This window comes from Eretmochelys imbricata, chromosome 14 (assembly GCF_965152235.1).
Source record: "Eretmochelys imbricata isolate rEreImb1 chromosome 14, rEreImb1.hap1, whole genome shotgun sequence".
Lineage (NCBI taxonomy): Eukaryota > Metazoa > Chordata > Testudines > Cheloniidae > Eretmochelys > Eretmochelys imbricata.
In genome coordinates, this window is record NC_135585.1 from 50,522,445 (window position 1) to 50,548,158 (window position 25,714).

Below are 25,714 nucleotides of genomic sequence, written 5' to 3' on the forward strand. Positions count from 1 at the left end.
TGGAATCTGACAACGGGACACAGTTCACGTCAAAAATCATCCAAAGCATCTCAAATGCCTTACAGATCCCCTGGAAACTCCATACGCCCTGGAGACCGCAAGCCAGTGGTGTCGTGGACCGTACCAATCAGACCCTTAAACGGCATCTCTCAAAAGTGTGCCAAGAAGCCTCACTGCGATGGCCTGATGCTTTGCCCCTCATCCTACTCCATATCTGCGTTCTCCCAAAGGGTAGATTAGGGCTTAGTCCCTTTGAATTATGTTTGGAAGGGCATGGCCTATGAATGGCACCCCGGTTCTGTCAGGGGAATGGGAGTTGGGTAATGGTTTTTTGTCTCAGTATATGTGTTCCCTGTCTGCTGTTCTCTTGTCTCTTCACAGGTATACCAAGGATTCCCAGCCTCTCCCCTTGGACTCCTTACAGCCCGGTGACTCCGTGCTTGTTCGTACCTGGAAAGGCGAGACTCTCCAGGAAAAGTGGAAAGGACCGTCCTGCTGGTCTCCCATACAGCAGCAAAGATCGAGGGACACAAGAACTGGAGCCATCACTCTCGTCTGAAGGCAGTACCCGCCCCCTCGTCAGCAGAACAGTGGACCGTCCAACCTGCTGACTCCTCATCTAGTAACAAGCTCGGGCTAAAGCTACTGTTTAAAAGACACAAATAGTGGGCACCTTAACGCTAAAATGGGCCCACCCAGGTACTAAAGACCCTGGGTTGAAAAGACTCTGGTGATAATTAATTGGGTAACATTGTTATTCTCTGTATTGGTATTTTCAAACTGTGCATATTGGGAGCATAACTCCTTTGTTTTGCTTGCGCGCCACATTGCTACTTTAACAAACCAGACTGATTGCTGGGTATGTGCTCCAACTCCACTGTCCCCCAAAACGGGAATGCCCCTTGACATGCTGCCCTTGACTCTAGCAGAATTAGCCGCCACCAAAGAGCAGGAAAGAACGGACTCGCCGTTCTGGAATAAGACCTCTTTACAGCAAGCCACCTATCAGGACCAGGAGTATTCAGTTGCAGTACTCACTGAGGGAGTGTTATGTTTTACCCGAAACCAATCTGATCACTATGGGCGTCCTGTGGGAAAAAGCTCCTGTGTTGTTACACAGTGGGCTGATGCGTATTGGATAAAGACCAAAAGGAGAGGCCAGCAGTGTGGGTATAATGGTTCCTCCCCTTTTAGGGAAACTCTTACACATAATCTTACCACAAAAAAAGGGTTTGAAAATATAACTTGCCGTCCAGTTAATATCTCCAATGTAGCAAGCCAATGGTGGGTTTGTAGTGGTCCCTATGGCGAGCGTAATTTGAACGGCACAATTCGAAACGCCCTCACTTGTACCCAATCAGGAGGATGGGATGCCCCCATATGAACTGTTTGGAAAAACAGCCAAAAGCATCCTTAAATATCCCAGGAACCCCCTTAAGAAACAGTCCTTACTGGGCCCTACAGGGTCACTATTTTGTATGTGGCCGAAAGGCTTACAAGGTGCTGCTGGCCAACTGGACAGGTAGCTGTTATATAGCTCGTGGAGTTCCTCATCTTTCCATAACTGCCACACTGCCTAAAGGAAAGATTGGAAATGCCCGAGACACCTCTGTTGAGTCACGAGAAAAGACCCTGCGGCGACTGACTATGGCATTGGAGGGCAATATAAAAAAATTCCCTCACAACCGAGAAGCTCGTAGGGTGCTCTGTACTGGGAATAGCGCCACTGTTTACCGGGCCAGCCATGGCATGCACAGGCCGCTATACTGTAAGGCTGCAAATGGTACTTGAGAAAGTTGACTTAGAGTTAAAGGACTCGGTTAGTGATTTAGGGTCAGCAGTAAAAACATTAAATAAAGAGGTACAGCAGCTCAGGACGTTTTCCCTCCTAAACAGGCTGGCTTTGGACTATCTCTTGGCATCCCAAGGAGAGGTTTGTGCCCTCGTCGCGCCCCGATGGTGTGTATATATAAATGATAGCAGTTAAGAGATCTATGAAAAGGTGGTACAGGCTGAGGCCCATGCCCGAGCCGGAGCATAGGTTGCCTATACTGCCCCCGAGAGCGATTGGTTGCAAACCTTGTTTTCAGGCTGGGGTTTGTCGTTTTGGCTTGGTGGTTTATTTAGCCTGCTATTGAAACTTCTTTTTCCTGTATTGCTTGTATTACCAGTGTTATGCTGTGCAGTCTCATGTGTCAGGGCCCAAGTGTCCTTGCCCCCCCACCCCGGCCAGGAGGCACTCGCAGCAGTTATGCTGAGGATCTGCAACAGTATGTTGCAGAGTCAGACTGCCTGACACTAAACAAGGCCAAACAGGGCAGATATGGATGAACAATGCTGAATAAAGCAGCTTTATGTATAGTTTAACAAATGATACAAAAAACAAGGAAACTAGCTGGGAACTGGATTGGCTGGCTAAATGGATACTTAGGGCAGCTTGCTATTGGATAAGTATGCTGAAGAAAGGATGTATAAAAGCCTGTGTAACTTCCTGCTCTGTGTACAGGATTTGAGATTCTATTCTCCCTGTACCTTTTTAAAGCTTCAAATAAACTTTTCTGCTTCTCCACCCCGTTGTGATTATTGGGTGAAGCACACCAGGTAGCGAACCCCTCCCCTACCGCTGTTGCTTGCCTCTGGCACTGGGTGCAGGCAACAAGACCCTCCCAGTAACAGCATCTCTGAGCCAAATGCTAAAAAAAGGGAAGAACCAAAAGGGCCACTTTGGGAGATTTCCCCCCATTGCAGTGTAAACCCCTCTCCCTTACCAATAGCTGGAGCCCTCTGGTGGCATCACCTGAAGATTGAGCTGCCCTGGACTCCCCCGGCAGCCCCCAGGGACAGGCAGGAAGAGGCTGATCCCATTGGTCCATCCGCACACCCCCCTGCCTGAGCCAGCAGTGACTCTGGTCTGACTCTGGTGTGGCTGAGATCTGAACCCTACAGGGAAATCAGACCAGGGCCCTGGGCAGCCCCCAACACTCAGGGCACACCGACCCCATCACCACAGGGGTGTCTGACAATAACACACTGAGAGCTGGGTGGGTGTGTGTGTGGGGCGGGGGGAGGTCGACGCTGGGTTTTTTCCGTGTAGCTTCTGCACCCTGAGGGTTTAGTCCCCTGATCACTCCCAAAGCTGAGAAGAGCTTCTCTCCGACCGTCCCACCTCGTGTCCCACGGGGCAGAGAAGCTGTCTGGGCATCTCCCCCCGCCCACCTGACCACATCCCCCCTTTCCCTCGCTGTGGCCCCCACTCACATCTTCCCCCATTCCCGACCTCGCTCCCCTCACCCCACAGTTCCCCGATCCTCCTCCATTGCCCCATCTTCCCTTCCGTGCACCCCTGCCCCCATCCCAGCCCGCCCCCGGCATCCCCTGCACGCGCCTCCGGCCCCTCTTTATCCTCCTCCCCCTGCAGCCCAGATGTGACGCGGGGGGGGGGGCGCTGCAAGGGGGGGATGGGAGGGTCTCTCTTACCTTCCCTCCGAGCGGGGCCCCCCGGGGCAGGGGCCGGGCCGGGAAGGGGCCCTGGCCGGGCTGGGGGCTCTGCCCTGGGAGAGGCTCCCGGGGAGCAGCGGGCAGGGCCCGGCTGGAGGTTCCCCTCTCGCGGCTGCAGCCCGGGCTCCGGGCTCCCAGCACCAGCCTCCGGGGCTCGGGGATCTCGCCGGGAGCCAGAGTCCCCGCAGCGGCTGCGAGTCACTTCCTGGGCCGGGCTGAGCCCCGCGATCCTCCCCCCAGAGCCGCCCCCCAGCCGCTCCTGGGTCCTAGCGATCAACCCACAAAAATCCAGCCCCCTGCCCAGCCCCTGCCCCCTGGGGGCCCAACCGCCCCTGGGCTCGGGGACCTTCTCCCAGCAGTAAGGGGTCATCCCGCCTAGAAACTTCCCCTGTCACCATTCAGTCTCGCTCGCAGCCTCCCTGCAGGACTGACCGGGCACCGGCCGCTGGCTGATCAGCCCGTCTGCGGCAAACTTCTCTCCATATTGGGCTGGCAGAGGCCTTGCTCTCACCGCCTCTCTGGTCACCGGCTACTGGCCCAAAACCTCTGGTTGTTTGAGCTGACTGGGCCAGATTTGCAGGGGGGAGCGAGGGAAGGCAAAAGGAGAGAGAGCAGAAGTGGGGGTGGCATAATTGTTTAGACCACTGGCAGAGGTGAAAGTAAGCCGGTCTGATCCAGTCTGGCGGACCGGGCAAGAGCCGGGACACCGCTGACTGCACCGGCAGGGGGCAGCTTCCCCAGGCCGGTGATGTGAAGGGCTCTGGCCACCGGTACCACAGCGGAGCCCTGGGCCCTTTAAATCGCCGCTGGAGCCCCGGGGGTCCCGGCTGCCGCTGCAGCTACTGCTCCTGCCCTGATTTCAAGGGCCCGAAGCTCCCAGCAGCTGCTCACCTACCAGGGGGAGTTCAGGATTTAGCCAAAATCAAAGTCAGTGGAGTTGAGGATGTCAGCTGGCTCCCCTTCTCTGGTTTGCCCTGCTGAGCTTGTCTTTCAAGACCAGAAAGATGAAAGCCCAACAGTGCCATGCTGGGGCCCAGGAGACAGCGGGTGTGAGACGTACCCCAGAGTACAATCTGGACTGTTGAACTGCTTAATTCTCCATCCCAGGGCATCTTTTACACTGCTTCCCAGGCTGGATAAAAATCAATGAGTTAAACAAAAATCAGTGTTTTTATTTAAATTGGATTTTTTTTTTGATAAAATGCTTTTTGAGGAAAAACCTTATCTAAAGATATGTTTAATTAAGATACATTGTAGCTCAAAGATATCTCATCATGGAATAGGGATTGTAAATTCTAATTCTATAGTATGAGACAATATATTCATGGAATGTTTAAGAAAAGTTTTGTACATGAGTTCCAATAGTTGATGGATTAGGGACCCAATTTTATGGGGTTCCACAGGCTTCTGTATAGATTACTTAGGTTAATCTTTCCATCTACCCAGTGGGACTCAGTGCTCAGTGTAGAAGACCCCCTCAGAGATGCTTAGTTTCCCAGTTCTCAAACTGTGGCTTTGTGTCTCCAGAGGTAACATGCTTGTTAACAGCCAAAATGTTTTAAAATAATATAGAGAGGTGAGAAATAACAGACCTCACCTCTATCGTCCCTCTGCAAATTTCTGTACACAGAGTCAATCCCTTCCCTCTCTCCAAAAGTGCAAAGTTTCAAAAAGTTGAATGAATAGAAGAATGTTGGAGGTGGAATAGATCTGGACAAGGAGAAGAAGTCTGGAGATAAATGTGAGAAACGATGGATATATGCTTTTCTGTTAAAATATTATATCTTTGCTGTTGAAGAAAAAAATCCAGAATACTTAACGTTGTTGTTTTAGTGAAATAAAACAATTTAAACGTCTGTCTGGTGATGTTATCCTCCACAGGGTGGCATGACTGAAATAACCAAACAATAAAATAACCAAATGCAAATAAATGAAATGAAATAACCAAACAATCATTCATTGTCTGATATAGCTGTAAAACTAACCTGAAAAGTTTTAAAAATAAATCTGTTTTAAAATGTATAATGTGTACCTTCTAAAAATGCAACCTACATCTATCTCTGAGTTGTGTAGAATATCTATTAAGATCATAAAAACCAAGAATGCACTTTTCTGTAGAATACCATGATTAAATCGAGTCTTCCAGACTAGTGATTTAAATCATGATTTAAATCAAATCCATCCTGCTGCATCGCTGTGTGAACCACGCTCTGGTCACACACAGCCACTGGCATTCAAACTCACTCCTGGCTGCACTGTACTGAGTGTGACTAGCCAGACACTCATGAAGTTACTAAAGGACTCAGCAACATCAGCCACTTTTCTGCTCCCAGCCTTGCACCCTGGGAATCTGCATCTTGGACTGCTCAGTCTGTTCACTGTGCTGGACAAACTCAATAATTAGTGGGTCACCCCCCCACCACCCCACAAAGGGGTCGGATTAGGTCATAGCCTTGTTCACTCAAGTCAAATCCCCCAAACACTTCAAGGAAAACACACAGGTCCAGACAAAACACTAAAATCAGTTTATTAACTGGAACAAGGAGGTTTTCAGGGATCACAAGGGAGAAAGATGTGAAAGGGCAGAACTAGTTAAATCTATACAATTAAAACATGCATTTTAAATCGTAAATTTTACCAATCTAAGGAAAATGCGAAGCAAGCAGGTTTTCGCACCCCGCCCGCTATTGCAAGCGGTTCACAGTTCTTCGTAACCAGGACGGATTTCCTTCCCGCCTTGGTGTGTTCCCCAGTCCAAGGCCTCTGTGGCCTTTCAAGGCATATTCTTCACTTCTGTAAAGATGGGAGAGGAGAGGTGAAAATGGAGGCAATTCTCCCTTCTGCTATTATACCATTCTCTTCTTTGAGATTCAAGCTCCAGCCAGGGGGCAGGCAACAATCTGTCTGTGGCCAAAGTGAGCGTCCAGCCATCCTTCTGGGGAATTGTAACTCTCTTGTTCACAGCTCCACAGCTGGTGAATGGCCAGCTAAGCAATTAATGGCCACTTAGCACCTAGCTGGTCTGCAGGTACCATTGTCTCTAAAGAGCAGGTTTGTGGGCGTTTTCCAGCTTTCCAGCATGTAACAAACATACAGCAAACTCTCAGAGCTCCATGGACAGCGCTCATAGACACATTTTAACAGGACAATAATATTCAGGAGATGATAACTTTTCCTAGGATACTTCACAAGACATACTTTGGAGAAGATTTATCCTTTTGTAATCATGGTGACCATAAGAGTGTAGAACCGTGGTTCTCAAAAGTGTTTCATTGGCCCCCCCTTCTTTGTGTGTGTGGTCATTTACGCCCCCACCCTCACAAGCACATATATGGCCACCCAGCTCTAAAGGCAGAGTCGCTGCTGGCGATGCGCCCAGCTCTGAAGGCCTCCAGCAGCAGCACAGAAGTAAGGGTGACCGAGTGAAAAGCGATATTCCTCAATATCACTGTTCACAGCAGACTTATCACCCCATTGCCACCCTGACTTCTGCCCTGCTGCTCCACCTGGCTTTTGAGAGCCTGAGCATTCATGCCCACCTCCCAGATCGGCCAGGTCCTTCTTCAAGAGTCCCAGCCGGAGGTCACGCTTGACATATTCCTGTGCCTCCATTGGGAGGACGTGCCCCACAGTTTCAGAATTACTAGTGTAGACAGTCACCGTTGGGATCGGAACCCAAGATGGTAACACCTGCTCCTTTCTGTCTGCGGGATCCCCAGAGAAAATGTCCGAACAAGAGAGAGGAACAGATCTCACTGATATTAACCTTGCAAAATACATTTCAGTGATTTCAGCTATAAACATTCCCTCCATCCTTCAGCCCCTAACCTCAGTGATTTCAAGGAGAGGGAGCTGGAATTGGGCAGGTGACATGGGCAATGGGTATAATCTCTGAATTAACAGAATACAGGAACCCTTTGCATAAAATTGTAAACCTCTAAAAAGATATAGCTAAACATAGACCACGACAGTTACCCCTCTTCCAAGTCTTTAACATGTTTACATTTCAAACTCTAGCTTCATGAAGGTGGAAACATTTTTAAAATCTCTCTCTAAAAGTTGAATCTCAGTCAATTACATACAAGTTGCTTAACCCTTTCTTGCCATGAGTCACAGAAGTTTACATCTTGTGTGGATTCTTCCATGTTTAACGAGGTCTGACGTCCGTATGAAACTTTTCCCACAGTCCAAGCACTTGTGGGGTCTCTCTCCTGTATGGATTTTCTGATGATAACCAAGGGCTGATTTCCAAGTGAAACATTTCCCACACTCCAAGCACTTGTGGGGTCTCTCTCCTGTGTGGTTTGCCTGATGATCAGCAAGATCTGACTTGCATATGAAACTTTCCCCACAATCCAAGCACTTGTGGGGTCTCTCTCCTCTGTGGATTGCCTGATGTTGAACAAGGTGTGACTTTCTTATGAAACTTTTCCCACAGTCCAAGCACTTGTGGGGTCTCTCTCCTCTGTGGATTGCCTGATGTTGAACAAGGTGTGACTTTCTTATGAAACTTTTCCCACAATCCAAGCACTTGTGGGGTCTCTCTCCTGTGTGGATTGCCTGATGACGAACAAGGTGTGACCTCTGCATGAAACTTTTCCCACAGTCAAAGCACTTGTGGGGTCTCTCTCCTTTGTGGATTGCCTGATGTTGAACAAGGTGTGACCTCTGCATGAAACTTTTCCCACAGTCAAAGCACTTGTGGGGTCTCTCTCCTTTGTGGATTGCCTGATGTTTAACAAAGTGTGACATCTGCATGAAACTTTTCCCAGAGTCAAACCACTTCTGGGGTCTCTCTTCTGTGTGGACTGCCCGATGTTTTACAAGGTATGACCTCTGCTTGAAACTTTTCCCACATTCCAAGCACTTGTGGGGTCTCTCTTCTGTGTGGACTGCCTGATGTTGAACAAGCTGTGACTTTCTTATGAAACTTTTCCCACAATCTAAGCACTTGTGGGGTCTCTCCCCTGTGTGGATTGCCTGATGACGAACAAGGACTGATTTCCGCTTGAAACTTTTCCCACAGTCAAAGCACTTGTGGGGTCTCTCTCCTGTGTGGATTACCTGATGATCAGCAAGATCTGACTTGCAAATGTAACTTTTCCCACATTCCAAGCACTTGTGGGGTCTCTCTCCTGTGTGGATTGCCTGATGTTGAACGAGGCGTGACCTTCGTATGAATCTTTTCCCACAGTCCAAGCACTTGTGGGGTCTCTCTCCTGTGTGGATTGCCTGATGATTAGCAAGATCTGACTTGCATATGAAACTTTTCCCACAGTCCAAGCACTTGTGGGGTCTCTCTCCTGTGTGGCTTTTCTGATGATAACCAAGGGCTGATCTCCAAGTGAAACTTTTCCCACAGTCCAAGCACTTGTGGGGTCTCTCTCCTGTGTGGCTTTTCTGATGATAACCAAGGGTTGATCTCGAAGTGAAACTTTTCCCACAGTCCAGGCACTTGTGGGGTCTTTCTCCGCTGTGGATTCTCTGATGATTAACAAGGTTTGACCTCATTGTGAAACTTTTCCCACAGTCCAAGCACTTATGGGATCTTTCTCCTTTGTGAATTGTTTTATGTTTAAGAAGGTATGACCTCTGCATGAAACTTTTCCCACAGTCCAAGCACTTATGGGGTCTCTCTCCTGTGTGGATTGCCAGATGACTAACAAGGTCTGATTTCCGCTTGAAACTTTTCCCACAGTGGAAGCACTTGTGGGGTCTTGCTCCTGTGTGGATTGCCTGATGTCTAACAAGGTCTGACCTGTGTATGAAACTTTTCCCACAATCCAAGCATTTATGGGGTCTCTCTCCTGTGTGGATTGCCTGATGTTTAACAAGGTGTGACCTGTGTATGAAACTTTTCCCACAATCCAAGCATTTATGGGGTCTCTCTCCTGTGTGGATTGCCTCATGAATAACAAGGTCTGACCTCCATATGAAACTTTTCCCACAGTCCAAGCACTTATGGGGTCTCTCTCCTCTGTGGATTCTCTGATGATAAAGAAGGCCTGCTCTCCATGTGAAACTTTTCCCACACTCCAAGCACTTATGGCGTCTCTTTCCTGTGTGGACTGCCTGATGTTGAACAAGGGTTGACCTTCGTATGAAACTTTTCCCACAGTCCAAGCACTTGTGGGGTCTCTCTCCTGTGTGGCTTTTCTCATGTGAATTTAGTGCTGACTTTGAACTGAAACATTTCCCACATTCAACGCATTGAATGGGCTTCTCTCCAGTGTGGCTTCTCCCATGGTTATTAAGATCTCTGCGCTTATTGAAGCTTTCCCCACTGTCCAAGCATTGAAATGATTTCTCTCCCGTATGGACTGTCTGATGTGTAACAAGTTGTGATCTCACAATGAATCCTTTCCCACACTCAAGGCAGTGCCAGGGCGTCTCTTCTTTGGGATATGTCTGCTGCTCTCTGGGATTCTCGTCTCCTCCCCCACCGTTAAGGGATTCATCCACTTTCTTCCTGGGTTGGTTTATCAGAAGCCTCTCTGACCTGTGCCAATTTCCCCAGGCTTCTCCCTGATTCCAGCAATGGGAAAAATTCCCTTCAGCTCTTCCCAAAAAGGTCCCCTGTGGTTCCACTTCCCCAGGAACTGCCTCATGATGATTCCCCTCCTTCTTCTCACTCCCTCGCTCAGCACCTGCTGGGAGAGACACAATCCAGAGAGGAGTCATTGTGCGGGGGAGAAAGAGGAATGGTACTGAGGGAAAAGCCAACACAAAGACTGAGCAATTGGATTCTGCCTCCACATCCCACCCAAACACTTACAAGGAAGGAGAGACAGGAAGGGTGGAATGGCGTGAGCAATATCTGCTGACCATAGCCCTGCTCTCGGTGAGATGAAGAAGAACTGAGGGCGTTACTCACAGCCTATTTTGGGATTCTCAACTTTTTCCTTCATTTCCTAGATGGTTTCTCTGTCAGTCCTCACCTGTGCTGGTGCATCTCAGAAGCCTTTTGTCCTTGAAATCCTGGAGATCGGACACCCACAGCTCTTCCCCTCGTTCCAGCCGGGCGATAAGCTCAGGTTTGGGAACGGGAAATCCTGTGCAGAGGGTGGAATTGGACCAGATCAGGGTGCATGGAGCATTGGTGGAGGATCTGTCACAAAGGACGTTCCGTGAGTGGAACCTGTCCCTGTGCTCTGCTGGAGGGAGGTGGAATCCAAGAGGATGGGAACAGGGTCACTGAGCCCCCTTGCGCAGAGCACGTTGTCTGGGGAGGTGAGTTGAATTATTACTACACCCTCACTAGGCGTTCCCAGGATCTGTGCGCTCTGAGGCCCTTGCTGACTCACACACAGGTCTGCACTTAAGACCCTGCCTCTTTCTAAACCTGCAGAGCCCAGAGCTCTCCCCATGCCTGGAGCTATTCCCAAGGAGGGAGATGAACAGAGATTGTATGTGTAGGCAAGAAACAACACAGAGAAGACAGGTTTCAGAGTAACAGCCGTGTTAGTCTGTATTCGCAAAAAGAAAAGGAGTACTTGTGGCACCTTAGAGACTAACCAATTTATTTGAGCATGAGCTTTCGTGAGCTACAGCTCACTTCATTGGATGCATACCGTGAAAACTGCAGCAGACTTTATATACACACAGAGATCATGAAACAATACCTCCTCCCACCCCACTGTCCAAATTTGTGCAGGAAATGGCCCACCTTGATTATCATGCACATTGTGTAGAGAGTTGCCACTTTGGATGGGCTATTACCAGCAGGAGAATGAGTTTGTGTGTGGGGGGGTGGAGGGTGAGAAAACCTGGATTTGTGCTGGAAATGGCCCAACTTGATGATCACTTTAGATCAGCTGTTACCAGCAGGACAGTGGGGTGGGAGGAGGTATTGTTTCATGGTCTCTGTGTGTATATAAAGTCTGCTGCAGTTTCCACGGTATGCATCCGATGAAGTGAGCTGTAGCTCACGAAAGCTCATGCTCAAATAAATTGGTTAGTCTCTAAGGTGCCACAAGTACTCCTTTTCTTTTTACAGAGAAGACAATGCAGGTTTATGCCCGTTTGAAAGCTGGAGGGGTGGGGATGGTTTAGCTTATCCATTGGGTTTTGACTCCCATGTCCCAGTGGAGAGGGCACCGAAATGCATGTCTTTCTCACATGGCAGCTGTGCATTATGGAACCCATTCGCCTCTGCTCGAACTGACCAGGGAAAAACCTGACCACATTAAGACACACAGACCCCACAGCTTCTAATAACTGAGGGGACAGGAATCCCTTACCCAGCGAGGTCACCGTCTCGTAGTTCTCCTGCATGACGTCCCTGTAGAGGGCTCTCTGAGCGGGGTCCAGCAGAGCCCCCTGCCCCTGGGTGAAATAAATAGCCACCTCCTCGAAGGTCACCGGCATCTGAAACACCAAGAGTCCCCCACTCAGCACCTGCTGCCCCAGCCACCATCCCACTGCTCAGGGGAATGGAAAAAAAAACGTGAAGCTGTGGGAGGGCCAGAGTAGCAAAATCCCACCCCCACCCTGCTCAGAGCAGCCAGGAGGCTTCAGGGGGTGGAGAAGGTGAGAGCTCCCTGTCCGCCCCAGCACATGGAGCACGCCAGGATCTTCTCATTTCCCACGCGCCTGCCAGCCACAGACTGGGACAGGAAGCAGAGCTCTGAGCCGGGGACAGGAACAGGAATCCCGACAGCTTCCCTTCGTATTTCACAGCAGCCCTGGGCAAGTGGGGTCAGGCTCCAGCACTGGGAGCCTGAAAAATGTTCCCAGCCCTGCCGAGGTGGTTATATCCTCCCTGAGAAATGGGGGAATGTCCCCTTCCCCTTTCCCTGCTACAATGGGCCTACTTAGTAAATCAGTAGGTTTATCAAACCCTGACTCCTCCCTCCCCTGCCCAGCAGCTCCCTGAAAATCCCCTACCTGAGCTGGCTCCAACACAGCCATTTTCCTTCTCTCTCCCCTGGAAGACTGGCCGATCTTTAGTGAAACGTGGACCTGATTCCTCAGCCTGTCAGGGCGAGAGGGAGGTTACAAAAGGGGCTTCTGTCCATGTCACTCCCCGATTCTCCCCAGACTCTTCAGATCCTCCCAGTAATAGCATCTCTGAGCCAAATGCTAAAGAAAAGGGAAGAACCAAAAGGGCCACTTTGGGAGATTTCCACCCATTGTAGTGTAAACCCCTCTGCCTTAACAATACCTGGAGACCTCTGGTGGCATCACCTGAAGATTGAGCTGCCCTGGACTCCCCCGGCAGCCCCCAGGGGCAGGCAGGAAGAGGCTGATCCCATTGGTCCATCTGCGCACCCCCCTGCCTGAGCCAGCAGTGACTCCGGTCTGACTCTGGTGTGGCTGAGATCTGAACCCTACAGGGAAATCAGATCAGGGCCCTGGGCAGCCCCCAACACTCAGGGCACACAGACCCCACCACCACAGGGGTGTCTGACAATAACACACTCAGAGCCGGGTGTGTGTGTCGTGGGGGGGGGGGGGCGGTTTGAGGGGGGTTGGGTTTTTTTCCGTGTAGCTTCTGCACCCTGAGGGGTTAGTCCCCTGATCACTCCCAAAGCTGAGAAGAGCTTCTCTCCGCCCGCCTCCCCACATCCCCCCTTTCCCTCGCTGTGCCCCCCACTCACGTCTTCCCCCATTCCCGACCTCGCTCCCCTCAGCCCCACAGTCCCCGATCCTCCTGCATTGCCCCATCTTCCCTTCCGTGCACCCCTGCCCCCATCCCAGCCTGCCCCCGGCATCCCCTGCTCCCGCCTCCGGCCCCTCTTTATCCTCCTCCCCCTGCAGCCCGGGGGTGACTGGGGGGTGGGGTGGGTCTCTCCTACCTTCCCCCCGAGCGGGGCCCCCCGGGGCAGGGGCCGGGCCGGGAAGGGGCCCTGGCCGGGCTGGGGGCTCTGCCCTGGGAGAGGCTCCCGGGGAGCAGTGGGAAGGGCCCGGCTGGAGGTTCCCCTCTCCCGGCTGCAGCCCGGGCTCCGGGCTCCCAGCACCAGCCGCCGGGGCTCGGGGATCTCGCCGGGAGCCAGAGTCCCCGCAGCGGCTGCGAGTCACTTCCTAGGCCGGGCTGAGCCCCGCGATCCTCCCCCCAGAGCCGCCCCCCAGCCGCTCCTGGGTCCTAGCGATCAACCACAGTAATCCAGCCCCCTGCCCAGCCCCTGCCCCCGGGGGGCCCAACCGCCCCTGGGCTCGGGGAGCTTCTCCCAGCAGTAAGGGGTCATCCCGCCTAGAAACTTCCCCTGTCACCATTCAGTCTCGCTCGCAGCCTCCCTGCAGGACTGACCGGGCACCGGCCGCTGGCTGATCAGCCCGTCTGCGGCAAACTTCTCTCCATATTGGGCTGGCAGAGGCCTTGCTCTCACCGCCTCTCTGGTCACCGGCTACTGGCCCAAAACCTCTGGTTGTTTGAGCTGACTGGGCCAGATTTGCAGGGGGGAGCGAGGGAAGGCAAAAGGAGAGAGAGCAGAAGTGGGGGTGGCATAATTGTTTAGACCACTGGCAGAGGTGAAAGTAAGCCGGTCTGATCCAGTCTGGCGGACTGGGCAAGAGCCGGGACACCGCTGACTGCACCGGCAGGGGGCAGCTTCCCCAGGCCGGTGATGTGGAGGGCTCCGGCCACCGGTACCACAGCGGAGCCCTGGGCCCTTTAAATCGCCGCTGGAGCCCCGGGGGTCCCGGCTGCCGCTGCAGCTACTGCTCCTGCCCTGATTTCAAGGGCCCGAAGCTCCCAGCAGCTGCTCACCTACCAGGGGGAGTTCAGGATTTAGCCAAAATCAAAGTCAGTGGAGTTGAGGATGTCTGCTGGCTCCCCTTCTCTGGTTTGCCCTGCTTAGCGTGTCTTTCAAGATCAGGAAGATGAAAGCCCAACAGTGCCATGCTGGGGCCCAGGAGACAGCGGGTGTGAGACGTACCCCAGGGTACAATCTGGACTGTTGAACTGCTTAATTCTCCATCCCAGGGCATCTTTTACACTGCTTCCCAGGCTGGATAAAAATCAATGAGTTAAACAAAAATCAGTGTTTTTATTTAAATTGGATTTTTTTTTTGATAAAATGCTTTTTGAGGAAAAACCTTATCTAAAGATACGTTTAATTAAGATACATTGTAGCTCAAAGGTATCTCATCATGGAATAGGGATTGTAAATTCTAATTCTATAGTATGAGACAATATATTCATGGAATGTTTAAGAAAAGTTTTGTACATGAGTTCCAATAGTTGATGGATTAGGGACCTTTTATGGGGTTCCACAGGCTTCTGTATAGATTACTTAGGTTAATCTTTCCATCTACCCAGTGGGACTCAGTGCTCAGTCTAGAAGACCCCATCAGAGATGCTTAGTTTCCCAGTTCTCAAACTATGCCTTTGTGTCTCCAGAGGTAACATGCTTGTTAACAGCCAAAATGTTTTAAAATAATATAGAGAGGTGAGAAATAACAGACCTCACCTCTATTGTCCCTCTGCAAATTTGTGTACACAGAGTCAATCCCTTCCCTCTCTCCAAAAGTGCAAAGTTTCAAAAAGTTGAATGAATAGAAGAATGTTGGAGGTGGAATAGATCTGGACAAGGAGAAGAAGTCTGGAGATAAATGTGAGAAACGATGGATATATGCTTTTCTGTTAAAATATTATATCTTTGCTGTTGAAGAAAAAAATCCAGAATACTTAACGTTGTTGTTTTAGTGAAATAAAACAATTTAAACGTCTATCTGGTGATGTTCTCCACCACAGGGTGGCATGACTGAAATAACCAAACAATAAAATAACCAAATGCAAATAAATGAAATGAAATAACCAAACAATCATTCATTGTCTGATATAGCTGTAAAACTAACCTGAAAAGTTTTAAAAATAAATCTGTTTTAAAATGTATAATGTGTACCTTCTAAAAATGCAACCTACATCTATCTCTGAGTTGTGTAGAATATCTATTAAGATCATAAAAACCAAGAATGCACTTTTCTGTAGAATACCATGATTAAATCGAGTCTTCCAGACTAGTGATTTAAATCATGATTTAAATCAAATCCATCCTGCTGCATCGCTGTGTGAACCACGCTCTGGTCACACACAGCCACTGGCATTCAAACTCACTCCTGGCTGCACGGTACTGAGTGTGACTAGCCAGACACTCATGAAGTAACTAAAGGACTCAGCAACATCAGCCACTTTTCTGCTCCCAGCCTTGCACCCTGGGAATCTGCATCTTGGACTGCTCAGTCTGTTCACTGTGCTGGACAAACTCAATAATTAGTGGGTCACCCCCCCCCCCACAAAGGGGTCGGATTAGGTCATAGCCTTTTTCACTCAAGTCAAATCCCCCAAACACTTCAAGGAAAACACACAGGTCCAGACAAAACACTAAAATCAGTTTATTAACTGGAACAAGGAGGTTTTCAGGGATCACAAGGGAGAAAGATGTGAAAGGGCAGAACTAGTTAAATCTATACAATTAAAACATGCATTTTAAATCCGAAATTTTACCAATCTAAGGAAAATGCGAAGCAAGCAGGTTTTCGCACCCCGCCCGCTATTGCAAGCGGTTCACAGTTCTTCGTAACCAGGATGGATTTCCTTCCCGCCTTGGTGTGTTCCCCAGTCCAAGGCCTCTGTGGCCTTTCAAGGCATATTCTTCACTTCTGTAAAGATGGGAGAGGAGAGGTGAAAATGGAGGCAATTCTCCCTTCTGCTTTTATACCATTCTCTTCTTTGAGATTCAAGTTCCAGCCAGGGGGCAGGCAACAATCCGTCTGTGGCCCAAGTGAGCGTCCAGCCATCCTTCTGGGGAATTCGCAAAAAGAAAAGGAGTACTTGTGGCACCTTAGAGACTAACCAATTTATTTGAGCATGAGCTTTCGTGAGCTACAGCTCACTTCATCGGATGCATACCGTGGAAACTGCAGCAGACTTTATATATACACAGAGAATATGAAACAATACCTCCTCCCACCCCACTGTCCTGCTTGTAATAGCTTATCTAAAGTGATCATCAGGTTGGGCCATTTCCAGCACAAATCCAGGTTTTCTCACCCTCCACCCCCCCCCACAAATTCACTCTCCTGCTGGTGATAGCCCATCCAAAGTGACAACTCTTTACACAATGTGCATGATAATCAAGTTGGGCCATTTCCTGCACAAATCCAGGTTCTCTCACCCCCTCACCCCCCTCCCAAAAACCACACACACAAACTCACTATCCTGCTGGTAATAGCTCATCCAAAGTGACCATTCTCCCTACAATGTGCATGATAATTAAGGTGGGCCATTTCCAGCACAAATCCAGGTTTTCTCACATCCCCCCCACCCCCATACACACACAAACTCACTCTCCTGCTGGTAATAGCTCATCCAAACTGACCACTCTCCAAGTTTAAATCCAAGTTAAACCAGAATATCTGGGGGGGGGGGGGTAGGAAAAAACAAGAGGAAATAGGCTACCTTGCATAATGACTTAGCCACTCCCAGTCTCTATCTAAGCCTAAATTAATAGTATCCAATTTGCAAATGAATTCCAATTCAGCAGTTTCTCGCTGGAGTCTGGATTTGAAGTTTTTTTGTTTTAAGATAGTGACCTTCATGTCTGTGATTGCGTCACCAGAGAGATTGAAGTGTTCTCCGACTGGTTTATGAATGTTATAATTCTTGACGTCTGATTTGTGTCCATTTATTCTTTTACGTAGAGACTGTCCAGTTTGACCAATGTACATGGCAGAGGGGCATTGCTGGCACATGATGGCATATATCACATTGGTGGATGTGTAGGTGAACGAGCCTCTGATAGTGTGGCTGATGTTATTAGGCCCTGTGATGGTGTCCCCTGAATAGATATGTGGGCACAATTGGCAACGGGCTTTGTTGCAAAGATAAGTTCCTGGGTTAGTGGTTCTGTTGTGTGGTATGTGGTTGTTGGTGAGTATTTGCTTCAGGTTGCGGGGCTGTCTGTAGGCAAGGACTGGCCTGTCTCCCAAGATTTGTGAGAGTGTTGGGTCATCCTTTAGGATAGGTTGTAGATCCTTAATAATGCGTTGGAGGGGTTTTAGTTGGGGGCTGAAGGTGACGGCTAGTGGCGTTCTGTTATTTTCTTTGTTAGGCCTGTCCTGTAGTAGGTAACTTCTGGGAACTCTTCTGGCTCTATCAATCTGTTTCTTTACTTCTGCAGGTGGGTATTGTAGTTGTAAGAAAGCTTGACAGAGATCTTGTAGGTGTCTGTCTCTGTCTGAGGGGTTGGAGCAAATGCGGTTGTATCGCAGAGCTTGGCTGTAGACGATGGATCGTGTGGTGTGGTCAGGGTGAAAGCTGGAGGCATGCAGGTAGGAATAGCGGTCAGTAGGTTTCCGGTATAGGGTGGTGTTTATGTGACCATTGTTTATTAGCACTGTAGTGTCCAGGAAGTGGATCTCTTGTGTGGACTGGACCAGGCTGAGGTTGGTGGTGGGATGGAAATTGTTGAAATCATGGTGGAATTCCTCAAGGGCTTCTTTTCCATGGGTCCAGATGATGAAGATGTCATCAATATAGCACAAGTAGAGTAGGGGCTTTAGGGGACGAGAGCTGAGGAAGCGTTGTTCTAAATCAGCCATAAAAATGTTGGCATACTGTGGGACCATGCGGGTACCCATAGCAGTGCCACTGATCTGAAGGTATACATTGTCCCCAAATGTGAAATAGTTATGGGTAAGGACAAAGTCACAAAGTTCAGCCACCAGGTTAGCCGTGACATTATCGGGGATAGTGTTCCTGACGGCTTGTAGTCCATCTTTGTGTGGAATGTTGGTGTAGAGGGCTTCTACATCCATAGTGGCCAGGATGGTGTTATCAGGAAGATCACCGATGGATTGAAGTTTCCTCAGGAAGTCAGAGGTGTCTCGAAGGTAGCTGGGAGTGCTGGTAGCGTAGGGCCTGAGGAGGGAGTCTACATAGCCAGACAATCCTGCTGTCAGGGTGCCAATGCCTGAGATGATGGGGCGCCCAGGATTTCCAGGTTTATGGATCTTGGGTAGTAGATAGAAAATCCCAGGTCGGGGTTCCAGGGGGGAATTGTAACTCTGTTGTTCACAGCTCCACAGCTGGTGAATGGCCAGCTAAGCAATTAATGGCCACTTAGCACCTAGCTGGTCTGCAGGTACCATTGTCTCTAAAGAGCTAGTTTGTGGGCGTTTTCCAGCTTTCCAGCATGTAACAAACATACAGCAAACTCTCAGAGCTCCATGGACAGCGCTGATAGACACATTTTAACAGGACAATAATATTCTGCAGACGATGGCTTTTCCTAGGATACTTCACAAGACATACTTTGGAGAAGATTTATCCTTTTGTAATCATAGTGAACATAAGAGCGTAGAACCGTGGTTCTCAAAAGTGTTTCATTGGCCCCCCCTTCTTTGTGTGTGTGGTCATTTACGCCCCCGCGCTCACAAACACATATATGGCCACCCAGCTCTAAAGGCAGAGTCGCTGCTGGCGATGCGCCCAGCTCTGAAGGCCTCCAGCAGCAGCACAGAAGTAAGGGTGACCGAGTGAAAAGCGATATTCTTCAATATCACTGTTCACAGCAGACTTATCACCCCATTGCCACCCTGACTTCTGCCCTGCTGCTCCACCTGGCTTTTGAGAGCCTGAGCATTCATGCCCACCTCCCAGATCGGCCAGGTCCTTCTACAAGAGTCCCAGCCGGAGGTCACGCTTGACATATTCCTGTGCCTCCATTGGGAGGACGTGCCCCACAGTTTCAGAATTACTAGTGTAGACAGTCACCGTTGGGATCGGAACCCAAGATGGTAACACCTGCTCCTTTCTGTCTGCGGGATCCCCAGAGAAAATGTCCGAACAAGAGAGAGGAACAGATCTCACTGATATTAACCTTGCAAAATACATTTCAGTGATTTCAGCTATAAACATTCCCTCCATCCTTCAGCCCCTAACCTCAGTGATTTCAAGGAGAGGGAGCTGGAATTGGGCAGGTGACATGGGCGATGGGTATAATCTCTGAATTAACAGAATACAGGAACCCTTTGCATAAATTGTAAACCTCTAAAAAGATATAGCTAAACATAGACCACGACAGTTACCCCTCTTCCAAGTCTTTAACATGTTTACATTTCAAACTCTAGCTTCATGAAGGTGGAAACATTTTTAAAATCTCTCTCTAAAAGTTGAATCTCAGTCAATTACATACAAGTTGCTTAACCCTTTCTTGCCATGAGTCACAGAAGTTTACATCTTGTGTGGATTCTTCCATGTTTAACGAGGTCTGACGTCCGTATGAAACTTTTCCCACAGTCCAAGCACTTGTGGGGTCTCTCTCCTGTATGGATTTTCTGATGATAACCAAGGGCTGATTTCCAAGTGAAACTTTTCCCACACTCCAAGCACTTGTGGGGTCTCTCTCCTGTGTGGTTTGCCTGATGATCAGCAAGATCTGACTTGCATATGAAACTTTCCCCACAATCCAAGCACTTGTGGGGTCTCTCTCCTCTGTGGATTGCCTGATGACGAACAAGGTGTGACTTTCTTAGGAAACTTTTCCCACAATCCAAGCACTTGTGGGGTCTCTCTCCTGTGTGGATTGCCTGATGACGAACAAGGTGTGACCTCTGCATGAAACTTTTCCCACAGTCAAAGCACTTGTGGGGTCTCTCTCCTTTGTGGATTGCCTGATGTTGAACAAGGTGTGACCTCTGCTTGAAACTTTTCCCACAGTCAAAGCACTTGTGGGGTCTCTCTCCTTTGTGGATTGCCTGATGTTGAACAAGGTGTGACCTCTGCATGAAACTTTTCCCACAGTCAAAGCACTTGTGGGGTCTCTCTCCTTTGTGGATTGCCTGATGACGAACAAGGACTGATTTCCGCTTGAAACTTTTCCCACAGTCAAAGCACTTGTGGGGTCTCTCTCCTGTGTGGATTACCTGATGATCAGCAAGATCTGACTTGCAAATGTAACTTTTCCCACATTCCAAGCACTTGTGGGGTCTCTCTCCTGTGTCGATTGCCTGATGTTGAACGAGGTGTGACCTTCGTATGAATCTTTTCCCACAGTCCAAGCACTTGTGGGGTCTCTCTCCTGTGTGGCTTTTCTGATGATAACCAAGGGCTGATCTCCAAGTGAAACTTTTCCCACAGTCCAAGCACTTGTGGGGTCTCTCTCCTGTGTGGCTTTTCTGATGATAACCAAGGGCTGATCTCCAAGTGAAACTTTTCCCACAGTCCAAGCACTTGTGGGGTCTCTCTCCTGTGTGGCTTTTCTGATGATAACCAAGGGTTGATCTCAAAGTGAAACTTTTCTCACAGTCCAAGCACTTGTGGGGTCTTTGTCCTTTGTGAATTGTTTTATGTTTAAGAAGGTATGACCTCTGCATGAAACTTTTGCCACAGTCCAAACACTTGTGGGGTCTCTCTCCTGTGTGGATTGCCAGATGACTAACAAGGTCTGATTTCTGCTTGAAACTTTTCCCACAGTGGAAGCACTTGTGGGGTCTTGCTCCTGTGTGGATTGCCTGATGTCTAACAAGGTCTGACCTGTGTATGAAACTTTTCCCACAATCCAAGCATTTATGGGGTCTCTCTCCTGTGTGGATTGCCTGATGACGAACAAGGTGTGACTTTCTTATGAAACTTTTCCCACAATCCAAGCACTTGTGGGGTCTCTCTCCTGTGTGGATTTCTTGATGACGAACAAGGTGTGACCTCTGCATGAAACTTTTCCCACAGTCCAAGCACTTATGGGATCTTTCTCCTTTGTGAATTGTTTTATGTTTAAGAAGGTATGACCTCTGCATGAAACTTTTGCCACAGTCCAAGCACTTGTGGGGTCTCTCTCCTGTGTGGATTGCCTGATGTCTAACAAGGTCTGACCTGTGTATGAAACTTTTCCCACAATCCAAGCATTTATGGGGTCTCTCTCCTGTTTGGATTGCCTGATGTTTAACAAGGTGTGACCTGTGTATGAAACTTTTCCCACAATCCAAGCATTTATGGGGTCTCTCTCCTGTGTGGATTGCCTCATGAATAACAAGGTCTGACCTCCATATGAAATTTTTCCCACAGTCCAAGCACTTATGGGGTCTCTTTCCTCTGTGGATTCTCTGATGATAAAAAAGGCCTGCTCTCCATGTGAAACTTTTCCCACACTCCAAGCACTTATGGCGTCTCTTTCCTGTGTGGACTGCCTGATGTTGAACAAAGGTTGACCTTCGTATGAAACTTTTCCCACAGTCCAAGCACTTGTGGGGTCTCTCTCCTGTGTGGCTTTTCTCATGTGAATTTAGTGCTGACTTTGAACTGAAACATTTCCCACATTCAACGCATTGAATGGGCTTGTCTACAGTGTGGCTTCTCCCATGGTTATTAAGATCTTTGCGCTTATTGAAGCTTTCCCCAATGTCCAACCATTGAAATGGTTTCTCTCCTGTATGGACTGTCTGATGTGTAACAAGTTGTCATCTCACAATGAATCCTTTCCCACACTCAAGGCAGTGCCAGGGCGTCTCTTCCTTGGGATTTGTCTGCTGCTCTCTGGGATTCTCGTCTCCTCCCCCACCGTTAAGAGATTCATCCACTTTCTTCCTGGGTTGGTTTATCAGAAGCCTCTCTGACCTGTGCCAATTTCCCCAGGCTTCTCCCTGATTCCAGCAAGGGGAAAAATTCCCTTCAGCTCTTCCCAAAAAGGTCCCCTGTGGTTCCACTTCCCCAGGAACTGCCTCATGATGATTCCCCTCCTCCTTCTCACTCCCTTGCTCAGCACCTGCTGGGAGAGACACAATCCAAAGAGGAGTCATTGTGCAGGGGAGAAAGAGGAATAGTACTGAGGGAAAAGCCAACACAAAGACTGAGCAATTGGATTCTGCCTCCACATCCCACCCTAACACTTACAAGGAAGGAGAGACGGGAAGGGTGGAATGGCGTGAGCAATATCTGCTGACCATAGCCCTGCTCTCGGTGAGATGAAGAAGAACTGAGGGCATTACTCACATCATATTTTGGGATTCTCAAGTTTTTCCTTCATTCCCTAGATGGTTTCTCTGTCAGTCCTCACCTGTGCTGGTGCATCTCAGAAGCCTTCTGTCCTTGAAATCCTGGAGATCGGACACCCACAGCTCTTCCCCTCGTTCCAGCCGGGCGATAAGCTCAGGTTTGGGAATGGGAAATCCTGTGCAGAAGGTGAAATGAGTCCGGATCAGGGTGCATGGAGCATTGGTGGAAGATGTGTCACAAAGGACAGTCCGTGAGTGGAACCTGTCCCTGTGCTCTGCTGGAGGAACGTGGAATCCAAGAGGATGGGAACAGGGTCACTGAGCCCCCTTGCACAGAGGACGTTGTCTGGGGAGGTGAATTGAATTATTACTACACCCTCACTAGGCGTTCCCAGGATCTGTGCGCTCTGGGGGCCTTGCTGACTCACACGCAGGTCTGCACTTAAGACCCTGCCTCTTTCTAAACCTGCAGAGCCCAGAGCTCTCCCCATGCCTGGAGCTATTCCCAAGGAGGGAGATGAACAGAGATTGTATGTGTAGGCAAGAAACAACACAGAGAAGACAGGTTTCAGAGTAACAGCCGTGTTAGTCTGTATTCGCAAAAAGAAAAGGAGTACTTGTGGCACCTTAGAGACTAACCAATTTATTTGAGCATGAGCTTTCGTGAGCTACAGCTCACTTCATCGGATGCATACCGTGGAAACTGCAGCAGACTTTATATACACACAGAGATCATAAAACAATACCTCCTCCCACACCACTGTCCAAATTTGTGCAGGAAACGGCCCACCTTGATTATCATGCACATTGTGTAGAGAGTTGTCACTTTGGATGGGCTATTACCAGCAGGAGAGTGAGTTTGTGTGTGGGGGGGTGGAGGGTGAGAAAACCTGGATTTGTGCTGGAAATGGCCCAACTTGATGATCACTTTAGATCAGCTGTTACCAGCAGGACAGTGGGGTGGGAGGAGGTATTGTTTCATGGTCTCTGTGTGTATATAAAGTCTGCTGCAGTTTCCACGGTATGCATCCGATGAAGTGAGCTGTAGCTCACGAAAGCTCATGCTCAAATAAATTGGTTAGTCTCTAAGGTGCCACAAGTACTCCTTTTCTTTTTACAGAGAAGACAATGCAGGTTTATGCCCGTTTGAAAGCTGGAGGGGTGGGGATGGTTTAGCTTGTCCATTGGGTTTTGACTCCCATGTCCCAGTGGAGAGGGCACCGAAATGCATGTATTTTTCACATGGCAGCTGTGCATTATGGAACCCATTCGCCTCTGCTCCAACGGACCAGGGAAGAACCTGACCACATTAAGACACGCAGACCCCACAGCTTCTAATAACTGAGGGGACAGGAATCCCTTACCCAGCGAGGTCACCGTCTCGTAGTTCTCCTGCATGACGTCCCTGTAGAGGGCTCTCTGAGCGGGGTCCAGCAGAGCCCCCTGCCCCTGGGTGAAATAAATAGCCACCTCCTCGAAGGTCACCGGCATCTGAAACACCAAGAGTCCCCCACTCAGCACCTGCTGCCCCAGCCACCATCCCACTGCTCAGGGGAATGGAAAAAAAAACGTAAAGCTGTGGGAGGGCCAGAGTAGCAAAATCCCACCCCCACCCTGCTCAGAGCAGCCAGGAGGCTTCAGGGGGTGGAGAAGGTGAGAGCTCCCTGTCCGCCCCAGCACATGGAGCACGCCAGGATCTTCTCATTTCCAACACGCCTGCCAGCCACAGACTGGGACAGGAAGCAGAGCTCTGAGCCGGGGACAGGAACAGGAATCCCGACAGCTTCCCTTCGTATTTCACAGCAGCCCCGGGCAAGTGGGGTCAGGCTCCAGCACTGGGAGCCTAAAAATGTTCCCAGCCCTGCCGAGGTGGTTATATCCTCCCTGAGAAATGGGGGAATGTCCCCTCCCCATTTCCCTGCCACAATGGGCCTACTTAGTAAATCAGTAGGTTTATCAAACTTTGACTCCTCCCTCCCCCGCCCAGCAGCTCCCTGAAAATCCCCTATCTGAGCTGGCTCCAACAGAGCCATTTCCCTTCTCTCTCCCCTGGAAGACTGGCTGATCTTTAGTGAAACGTGGACCTGATTCCTCTGCCTGTCAGGGCGACAGGGAGGTTACAGAAGGGACCTCTGTCCTGTCACACCCCGATTGCCCCCAGACTCTTCAGACCCTCCCAGCATCTCTGAGCCAAATGCTAAAGAAAAGGGAAGAATCAAAAGGGCCACTTTGGGAGATTTCCCCCCGCTGCAGTGTAAACCCCTCTCCCTTACCAATAGCTGGAGCCCTCTGGTGGCATCACCTGAAGATTGAGCTGCCCTGGACTCCCCCGGCAGCCCCCAGGGGCAGGCAGGAAGAGGCTTAACCCAATTGGCCCATCCACGCACCCCCCTGCCTGAGACAGCAGTGACTCCGGTCTGACTCTGGTGTGGCTGAGATCTAAACTCTACAGGGAAACTAGACCAGGGCCCTGGGCAGCCCCCAACACTCAGGGCACAGAGACCCCACCACCACAGGGGTGTCTGACAATAACACACTCAGAGCCGGGTGTGTGTGTCGTGGGGGGGGAGTTGAGGGGGGGTTGGGTTTTTTTCCGTGTAGCTTCATAACCCTGAGGGGTTAGTCCCCTGATCGCTCCCAAAGCTGAGAAGAGCTTCTCTCCGCCCGCCTCCCCACATCCCCCCTTTCCCTCGCTGTGCCCCCCACTCACGTCTTCCCCCATTCCCGACCTCGCTCCCCTCAGCCCCACAGTCCCCCGATCCTCCTCCATTGCCCCATCTTCCCTTCCGTGCACCCCTGCCCCCATCCCAGCCTGCCCCCGGCATCCCCTGCACCCGCCTCCGGCCCCTCTTTATCCTCCTCCCCCTGCAGCCCAGATGTGACGCGGGGGGGGGGGGCGCTGCAAGGGGGGGATGGGAGGGTCTCTCTTACCTTCCCCCCGAGCGGGGCCCCCCGGGGCAGGGGCCGGGCCGGGAAGGGGCCCTGGCCGGGCTGGGGGCTCTGCCCTGGGAGAGGCTCCCGGGGAGCAGTGGGAAGGGCCCGGCTGGAGGTTCCCCTCTCCCGGCTGCAGCCCGGGCTCCGGGCTCCCAGCACCAGCCGCCGGGGCTCGGGGATCTCGCCGGGAGCCAGAGTCCCCGCACCGGCTGCGAGTCACTTCCTAGGCCGGGCTGAGCCCCGCGATCGCTCCCCGCAGAGCCGCCCCGCAGCCGGTCCTGGGTCCTAGCGATCAACCCACAGTAATCCAGCCCCCTGCCCAGCCCCTGCCCCCTGGGGGCCCAACCGC

At 50.3% G+C, this 25,714-nt stretch overlaps 2 protein-coding genes across 2 annotated transcripts; both read right to left on the bottom strand.

Moving 5' to 3' along the window:
- Nucleotides 1-6,053: 6,053 nt before the first annotated feature.
- LOC144274448 (uncharacterized) lies at nucleotides 6,054-12,408 on the bottom strand. Its single transcript, XM_077833282.1, has 4 exons — nucleotides 12,385-12,408; nucleotides 11,739-11,865; nucleotides 10,437-10,550; nucleotides 6,054-10,148 (listed from the first exon to the last, which is right to left on the bottom strand). Exons 1-4 carry the CDS (start codon nucleotides 12,406-12,408, stop codon nucleotides 7,609-7,611), a joined length of 2,805 nt encoding a protein of 934 aa, XP_077689408.1. The 3' UTR covers nucleotides 6,054-7,608.
- Nucleotides 12,409-18,390: 5,982 nt separating this feature from the next.
- On the bottom strand, nucleotides 18,391-23,829 carry LOC144275277 (uncharacterized). The gene is made up of 4 exons (XM_077834473.1): nucleotides 23,796-23,829; nucleotides 22,494-22,607; nucleotides 22,114-22,205; nucleotides 18,391-21,774 (listed from the first exon to the last, which is right to left on the bottom strand). Exons 1-4 carry the CDS (start codon nucleotides 23,827-23,829, stop codon nucleotides 19,666-19,668), a joined length of 2,349 nt encoding a protein of 782 aa, XP_077690599.1. The 3' UTR covers nucleotides 18,391-19,665.
- Nucleotides 23,830-25,714: the final 1,885 nt, after the last annotated feature.